Source organism: Dendrobium catenatum, unplaced genomic scaffold (genome assembly GCF_001605985.2).
Source record: "Dendrobium catenatum unplaced genomic scaffold, ASM160598v2 original_scaffold_273153, whole genome shotgun sequence".
Taxonomy (NCBI): domain Eukaryota; kingdom Viridiplantae; phylum Streptophyta; class Magnoliopsida; order Asparagales; family Orchidaceae; genus Dendrobium; species Dendrobium catenatum.
In genome coordinates, this window is record NW_021591549.1 from 308,362 (window position 1) to 317,811 (window position 9,450).

The window sequence follows — 9,450 nt, forward strand, 5'->3', positions numbered from 1 at the left end:
CACTTTTATATGTTTATTTGCTTATTCCTGCATTGCATATTGGATATTTATTATGTGTGCTACTAATCATTTCACGTACAACATACACCAAGCAAAGAACTGAAGAATTAGCTAAAGATAATGTAGTGTCAATGCATAAGTTAGTTTGTATTTTTTATTTTTATTGAGTACATTTTTATATTAGTTATATGTTGACTTAGATAGTGCACACACACAAGGGAGTAAAATTGAATATTTAAAATTTTCTTATGATTGTATTATATGGTCATTTTAAACAAAAATTTATTCAAATATTTAACTAAAATGAGAAATTAATTTGTAACTAATCATATTGTATGACCACCATATCGTATAGGATGATCATCTATTTTGAGAAAACCCATCGTTGAATCCTTAGTTACTTAAACTAGATAAATTTGAACTGATTATACTGTACGATAATTAATTAAAATTGCCTAATTTAATCCCAAGAATTAATGAATCGAATCAGATCTAATATTCATTAATGATCATACTATACGACCATTGATCGTACTAGACGATCAACCAAGAACTGTTCTGGATGAACTTGGATTGTTCTGGATGATATATTATTCTTTTTTATTTTTTTATTTATTATTTATTATTATTTATTATTATTATTATTATTATTATTTTATAGAACGATCTATTATTTGATTCAACTAATTGTACTATATGATCAGAAGGCTTAACATTGAAAATTAGGATTTTTGGAGAGCCCGCTTTAGAAACTCTTAATACAATATGAGGGAAAGCATTTTGAGAGTTTCAGAGATGTCATTCTTCTGTGAGAGAGCTTGGAGATTGTCTATAACACAAATGAGAGAGATGAGGTGAGGTTGAGAGAGAGAGAGAGAGAGGACGAGTGCCTTGAGGGAAATTAATGGGTGTGAGAGGGGCTTCGGCTAGCCTGCACCTTGATTCCTATGGTTGTGTTTGTATGGAGCCTTGGAGAAGAGCTTTAAGAATGAGTCTTTGGAGCGAAAGACTCTTGCTAGCCGAGGTGGCTAAGGATTGACATCTCCGTAGGGCTTGGAAGTGAAAGGAGGGATCGACATCTCCATTCGGCTTAAAAGTGAAAAGGGGGATCGACACCTCCATTTGGCTTGGAAGCAAAAGGAGTGATCGACATCTTCACCTGGCTGAGGAGGCGAAAGGAGGGATGACATCTCCATTGGGCCGAGGAGGCGAGATAAGAGAGATTTTTTGTGGTTTGAAAAGTTTGTAAAGATCATTCTCTGTCTATGGTAAAGAAAAATGGTTTCTTTGCCTAAGTGTGTGCTGCAGGAGAGACATGTTTAGTGCAATATTCAAAGAGGTGGACATTTGAGAAGTAGACATAATCCTACTCACCTGAATTATTATATCTCTGGCTTGCATATTCTTACTTTTCTTGTGAATTTATTTTACTATAATATGATTTTATTTTGATTATCTTTGTGAAATAGATTTTTGATAATTTATCTTTAGTTGAATTTTTGATTTGAAAATCATAAAAGGAAAAAAGTATTTTCTAAAATTTTATAAACAACAAATCTATTTGCTTTAATTTTTTATTTTGAACTGCTTAATTTTTTAAACTCTTCGGCATACCAAGTTTTGTTTTAAGCAAAAAATTTTAAAATAGCCAATTCATCTCCTCTTGATGTGCCATAAGCACTTTCCTAAACTACTCCTAAATATTATTGTCAAACAATATTATAAAATTTATGAAGATTTAACATACTTATCAAATATTTTTTTTAAAATTAACACGCTCTAAATATAGTAACTTCAAGTTTGAAAAATTAACGGAATCCAGATTAAATTAAACCCAAACTTCATCAAAATTGTCTCTAGATTTTGCCAAAAAAAAAAAAAAAAAAAAAAAGATTTTGCCAAAAAAAAAAAAAAAAAAAAAAAACTCTAAATATCTCTGAAAAATTATGAAAGCATAGCTAGGCCGGACTGGCTCTTCAGCCACCTTCGAGATACCGGCGGTTTCTCTTCTTTGAACCCTCAAGGGCAAATAAGGCGGAAGGGTTAAACTTTAAAGCGACAAAGCAGAGAAAAAGCTGCTTCCTGTGCATTTTGCACCACCGGAGCTACAAGCGCCACATTGTTCGGCAACAGCAGTTCTCTCTTTTAATCTGTTCTTTGGATTCCATTCTTCTTCTTCATTCCAATGTACCAGAACCCAGCATCGGAAGCTTAGATATCTCCTCTAATGTCCCTTTACCAACTTCATTTCCTTTCTCCAAGCGCCTCCTTCAACTTCCCTTGCTCTTCCAAACCTAAAAAATGGAATCTGAAACGGAATTTCCATAAAAACCCAGTTCATGGAGTTGTAATTTCCGCTTCCTCGGCGGAGAAACCCAGGCATCCTCAGTAACCCACCTTAAAATGATAAAAAATTGTCATTTAGAGTTAGTGCGATTCTATTTTTCTAATGCTTAAGTTCTTTTGTTTCCTCAGTAGAAAGAAGAAGGGAAGACCATCTAGGGCTTTGATGAGTGATGAGGATCTCTGCAAGCAGCTCCGGGAGGTTATGTCTGTGGCGGGTCTTCCAGCGGATCGAGTTCCGCTAATGAAAGAGCTGTGCGAGCATGGAAGGTGAGCGGTGCTTCTCCTTCTTTCCGATCTTTTGGGCTAATTTTTGAGAAACTTTCGTTCCTAGGATTCTAGATTAAGGACGCAAACTTTTTCTTACACATTGGCAGCAAAGATACGATTTTGTGGTGCTAATTTTGAAAGAAATAGAAAAAGTTTTTGAGTCAAGGACGAATTTCGGAGATATAGGAACGAAAGTAGTTGGAGAAATCAAAGAACTGCAAGGACAAAGAAGAAAGCTTAGTTTCTTTCTTCATAAAATATGTTTGAATATGTGAAAAGATTCTAAAAGATTAGGAGCTAGTCCTTATCAAGTGTGCTATGTGAGGTGTTAATTTTGTTTTGTAGGACTTCAAGTTATGTTAGTTTTGGTTTATCCATTTTATTTCTTAGTCCTTTCGCTTTGATTCTCTATGCAACTTTAGTTGCATATATTTTGGCTCTCACTACATGTCCAAAACATCCAAGTCTAATGTTTAGTAGATGCTGCTATAATTACCTCTCTAAAATTATTGTATTTAACTTATCATTTATAGTTTCAATACCAATACACATTTGTCTTATCATTCTCATTTTATTTTCACACTCAACTATCAAGTGACTTTTTAGTTGGTCCATTCTACGAAATTTGTGGCTTTATACAATTTACTTTTAAGTATAAGATATTCTCTTGTTGCATAGTATTTTTGAGGTACCAATCTTTCATAAATTTCTCCGGTTTTAACTCTAATGAATTATTATTTAAATTATATATCATGTACTTAATCTAGAATATATTTAATCTTAGATTCATGTTTTCTAAAAGTTCTCAATATTTTTTCAGCCTTTTAAAAGGATAAATTGAGATATCAATATCTTTTATTTAGCCCTTCCTTAGTTGGCTCCATGTTGGTACTATGTAGCTTTGGATTTTAAGTCGTCCATTATTATTTATGCTTATGCCAATGTTTAAAAATGCACAATTAGGTATCAGACATTTTTCGTTTGTGAGGCAAAGCGTAAGCCTCAAGGCGTGAGGCTTACAATAAAAAAAAAATTGTGTAAAGTAAAAAAGAAGGTTAAAAGTAACTTTTTTTTCATATAATAATCTAATAATATGTTAAAGGATGACATATTAACTTTTTATTGAAATATAAAGTAATATATTGACATGCATATGAACAAAAAAGAAGAAGAAGTATAAGCCGTAAAGTGACAAGTGATAAATTGCATTAAATTGAATTAAAATCAAACATGATAATAGCGAAGGCGCAAAACATCATAAATATAGAAATTGAATAAAAGTATCATGTAACATCAAGTCATCAAGTTCAACTCTAAATTCTTTCTTTTCCAGTTCCCTATTCATCCACATTTTATTTCTTAAAAACATAATAGTATGACAACTCAAATGTCATCTGCGTTGTCATCACTGAGGTGGTCTTTGTTTGATTCGTTATTGTAACGAATTGTTATCTCCCTTACCTCATCACCTATAGAGTCAATACCTCACAATCTGCTTCTTCTATTTCAATAATCTTTCTTTTCTTTAAATGTTTCTCATCAACATAAGATGAGAGTAATACTCCAAAATAAATAAAATTTAACAAAATAATTTTTTTTTATATATATTTTCTTTTTAGTTATATCGCTCCCGTAGTATGAGCCAACATCAACACTCTCATCTACTTATGTGCTAGTTGCTTCGATATTACTGACTTATTCATGTTTTGATCTCCTTCACGGCATTAGGCACTTTAACACAAGGTGCGGCATTTTTGTGTGATCCATACAGATGCTCCTTCATCCAAGTGATGCCAACCTTCACTTTCTTCTCACAATAATTTCATTTCAAATACACATTCCATACTTATCAATGGTGCAAAATGGCATGCGCCATGACGCACGATGCGGAGCAATTACGATGCCATCTTTATGGAATGGCACAATGGATCAAAATGAAACACTATTTGCGCCATGTGCGCGCAATGGCGCATGACATGCACAATTTTATTTAGTGACTTTTAAAATATAATTCTAAATATTTTTGATACTTATATGTTTTAAAATTTTAAAGTAATGTAATAATGAATTTTAGTTAGGTTTTTATTAGAATTTATTTAAGTTTTTGTAGCCTGAACCCTGAAAAATGACGAGAGTTCATGTTCTGTTGCTTGAGATTCTGCCTTCATTCGTCCGTCTGATTCTTTCGTGCACGTGATTCTGTCGCAGGCTTCTTCGTCTGTTTGATTACGCACCCTCTCCTTTGTTCGTCTGCTTATGACATTACGCCGCCATCTCCTTCCGTCTACTTAGTCGTTTCCTTCGACACCATTTTTGTCTGATTCCTCCGTAGTAAGACTCAAGACTCACAGCATCTTCGTCGTCTCCTTCAACGAAGGTGTTAGATAGGAAGTCACGAAGGAGGCTCGCTGTAAGGTAATGATCTCTGATACACCTTCTTCCTCCTTTCATCATTTCTTCTTATGTTTGCTTCAGCTGATGTAACAAGAACTCTCCTCATCATTGCTAGTTCATGAAGAGGGCGACCATTAGTAAATTACTGTGCCTTCTCTTATTTCTGTCGAAAGGTAGCAAGCTATCTCTCTTACAAACAGTAGATTTAACTTACAAGTTTGAAAATCAGGTAGTCTAATTGTTTCTCATTAGATTTAACTTACAGGCTATTTACTCTGCTCCAAATGATCAAAGTTTAATTGTTTCTCATTTCTTCATGTTATACTTGCTTTAACTTACAAGTTTGTAAATTAATCGACCTTGCATTGAAATAATGAGACATTCCAATGTGAGATGGACTTGTATTAGTTTTCAAAATTTGTCATTTATATGTTTAACTTTACATTGATTTAAGTATGTAAGATAGACTTTGAATTTACTTGCTTATAGGGGATAGAAAATGTCAGATTCAGTTCAATTTTTTAAAAAAGATTTAGCATGAAAATATGCAAAATTAGCTAATTAATCCAATAACAATAAAGTGACATGTATTTTTTATGGCAAGATAATAAAATGAGGAATTACATGCCACAAACAACACCTTGTTAGAGGTTTTAGAAATGCTAGAGCTTGCTCTAATTTCCGCAAGCATGTCAAGGCTGAAATACATGGCTCCATATTGAGAAAAAAGATTTAAAATGATAGATTAATGACACATCAAATGTCATCCATATTCAAAATGGCGAGCACGGTACCGTGCGCTATCCACCATGGCTCCAAAGGGAACTTTTTTCCGTGGTGCGCCATTCGCTGTTGACAAGTATGTTACATATGACTTGTTGTCGCCTCTCACATCAACTTGACTGTTATATTTTCACTTTGGGTTCTTCCTTTAACCTTATGTGGTTTTGTTCTTGCTTCTGACCATCCTCTACGAAACTGAAAAAAACCTACAATAACAAGGAGATAATAAAAATAATGAAACTCAAAAAAGTAAATTCATGATTTGAAGTTTGACATTTAGAAAACAAATCAGATTTTGCTATATAATTTAGACTTAGAAAATTCATGCATGCATGCTTTGGGGATCATCACACATAACAATGAATTTGATTCCTTTGCAACATATATGCATGTTTCATTTCAATTTCTATTTGGAGAATAAGTATCAGTTTATATTCATCTATTCATTTGAATCAAGGTTTTTATGATTGGGTTTTGAGAAATTTTTTGATTAGATTAGCGGTTTACATTTTTTATCAAAGCATAGGCTAATAATTTTATTTGATTTTCAAGGATTTTATTTTTGGTAATTGAAATTTTAAGGGTGATTGAATCAACTTAGAATTGATTTTGAATAGAAGCCAAAGGAAGCAAAGGAGTACTTGATTCTGAGAAGCTTATGTGCTTAATATTATTTTATGATGGGGATTATATTTTGAGATTAAAATTATGCTGAAGAATTTTATTTAGAAAATTAGGACTCATCTTCCAAGAACACAAGATTAAGGAAATGCTCAAGAAGGTGAGGACTTATGACATAACTAAAAAAAATATTAGTCTTAGACCCTAGATGTAAGGTAATAACCATCGTAGGCAGTAACGTGAACCTAAATTTATTGAAAAGCATTGTACTTACGAACTTGAAATTGTGAGGGATACCTCTCTACAGCGAGGAAATTTAATTAGAACAGGATATATTGATCAATGTGTTTCATTAAACTTCAAGTTTTATTTATTCATCTTTTCTATTCTGAAATTCCTGCAGAAAAGACCTTGCAAATATTGTGAGACGGAGAGGATACAAGGTTGTGAGGCTGCTTCTCAGTACTTCCAATCTTAGTGATAACCATAATGATAATTCTTCTGTTGAAGATCAGGAACGCAGGGATCCTCAGGGTGATGAAGCTTCAGGTCCCCACTTTTATTTGTGCTGTGTTTTATGTCACCATTCCGTAATTGTTTCTGATGCTATTCATGGTAGTTTTTGGCTTCTGTAGAATTTGAAGGGACACATTTAGGCTCAGCTGAAAGCATTTCTTTATTAACAATGTCTCCTGAAGATTACAATGCAGAAACAAATGGGACAAAGAAAAATAATATGCCGGCTCAAATTGGTGAATCTTCTAGATCTTCTATTGGTCCCATGAATTTAGTTGCAGCATATTATTATCAGAAGAGGAAATTGGATGTTAACATTCAGTTTCTTTCTCTCTGTTTTAATTTCCCTTTTGCTTCTTCTCAGTAACTTATTTTACCTGCACGCTTGTTCTAAAATGATTATCATCTAGATGATGGAAGTTTGGTTCTTTGTCGTTTTCCCTTTTGCTCAGAGCATAGCAATAGAAACCAGTCATGTAAGAGAGAATGCTTTTGGTATAGAGGCTGCTTCTTCCTTCACATAGTGAGCGTTGCTTTTAAATAATAATCATCATATATATCATGACAATTGCAAAAACCAAACCAAAATTACTAGAGCCTCGTGAGTTTGTCAAAGCTTGAATAACTTGTTGCAAATAAGTTTTTTCTTTTTACTTCACTTTATTTATGCCTTTTTTTTTAAAAATATAAACTATTATGTTAGTGGCACCACTTTTTTACATCATAATTGCTTCTTCTTCAACACATTTCAAGAAGATTTTATTACAACAACCATTAAGAGCTTTATGATTTTTTTGTTGAAGTTTAAATAAATTGCTATTTCTACTTGATGTTGCACTTTCCTTACTAAAATTGATCTGAACTTTCTGTTGACCACCCCTAATGTGTATTCCACAACAAATTTGAGCGCTTTTGATGCAGAACTAAATATGCTTTTGATGAATGCGATAATAACTTGCACGATCTTGATAAGAACAAATAACAATTAAGACTATTAGCAATCAAAACGATAAAAGAAAACGTAAGAGGGGTAACTACGCTTAGATTAAATCACATGCTAAGCACTTGAATTATAAAAATAACTTAGAATCTCAACAACATGCAAATTAAGTAGTCATTCAACAAAAATCCCTAATCTAACATTGAGATAAGCAACATAGAAAGTAAACTCAAATCCTACGTTTACTAAGCGGAGGCAGAGGGCGAAGCACGAGAGCTTTGCGATTAAATCACCACCTACAAGGTTAGCGGATTAGAAAGATAATTGACAAGGGAAGAAGTTCACCCTTGCTATTGTCCTGAAACAATTTTCCACTGGACGTTGGCAAGTTGCTCGTCAATGGCCTTTGAGAGTGTGAAGATGATGCGGTCAATGTACTCTTCAATAGAGTTATCAATTTATGGGTTGAAATCGAAGAAGGTAGAGTGGAGGATGTTGACGTTCCCTTGCTCGTCGTTAGCATATCCGTAGTCAAGCTCCGGATCGGCTATTCATCGGTGTTGAAGGATTGATGTGCAGACGAGGATCGTAGTTGATTCCCTTGGTGATTTCTATAGGGAGAAAGAAGTTTCTCTCTAGATTTTAACTGGAGGGAGGGAAAGGAGGGCCGACCACTAAATGAGGGAGGGGGAATTAAATTTGGTTCAGATTTTGTGGAGGGAAAGTATTTCAAACAAGTCCTTAATTAATCCCTTTGATTGAGAGTAATTAAAGAAGAGAAAGAGAGGGAGGGGTGGCGGTAAGAGAGAGGAGGTCTAAGATTTATTTCCAAAATTAAATATGAGATTTTGGAAAGTAATAAGGAGATGGGGCTATTGGAAATTTCGGCCAACAAGGGATATGAAGGCTTGAATTATTTTCAAAAGTGAAGATGGGCTTTAGGAAATAAATCCAAGGAGGGATTAAATGAGGGGGCCGGTGGCATAGGGTTTAGGGAAGCTTTTAATGCTTCCTTAAGTTAGGGAATCAAATTTGGGAAGAGATATTTCATCCCAATTTAAATTAAAATCAAATAGGAAATGATTTGAAAACTTTCCTAAATTAAGAATTGTATTTTAGGTAACTTTTCAAATTAAACTAAATTTGAATTTGCAAAGTAATTGAATTACCTAAAATATTCCAACCTAATTAGGAAAGGGGTAATTGCAAGCAATGATGGAGAGAAAGCCAAGTGGAGGGCCGGCGGCTTGTGGTTTGACCGTGGGTGGTGTGGGGGAGAGGGAGGTAGGGTCGGATGGGGTGGAGATGGGAAACTTAGCCGACGGTGGGGTGGGGCTAAGATTGTCAGCGGCTTGGGTGGTGAGAGGGGTGGTGGGCCGGTGGTGTCGGGTGGGGGAAATAGGAGACGAAATAATAGAACAAACCACGAGCCCGGACTCTTCCAAGGCTGGTGGGTGATGTGATTCCCTCTCCAAGGGTTTTCTTTCCCAAGCACTATCAAGCTCTCACCAGGAACTCAAGCAATGGAAAATTTTTATCATTCATTCATTAAGCATGAAAAGAGAACATAAGGGCTATATATA

At 34.3% G+C, this 9,450-nt stretch overlaps 1 protein-coding gene across 7 annotated transcripts in view; it reads left to right on the forward strand.

Moving 5' to 3' along the window:
- Nucleotides 1-2,095: 2,095 nt before the first annotated feature.
- LOC110094827 (protein PTST homolog 3, chloroplastic) overlaps nucleotides 2,096-9,450 on the forward strand; it is a 57,616-nt gene continuing 50,261 nt past the window's right edge. For 5 of the 7 annotated variants that reach the window (XR_003699935.1, XR_003699936.1, XR_003699937.1 and 2 more), the window contains exons 1-4: nucleotides 2,096-2,379; nucleotides 2,476-2,613; nucleotides 6,815-6,960; nucleotides 7,047-7,163. Coding sequence is in view for 4 of the 7 variants with exons in the window: in XM_020820159.2 (XP_020675818.1) it covers nucleotides 2,228-2,379; nucleotides 2,476-2,613; nucleotides 6,815-6,960; nucleotides 7,047-7,163 (553 nt within the window). In the remaining 3 variants the exon portion in view is untranslated. Of the gene's footprint in view, nucleotides 2,380-2,475; nucleotides 2,614-6,814; nucleotides 6,961-7,046; nucleotides 7,164-9,450 lie in introns of those variants that run through there. The other 2 variants (XM_028692762.1, XM_020820161.2) reach the window with 2 other exon arrangements.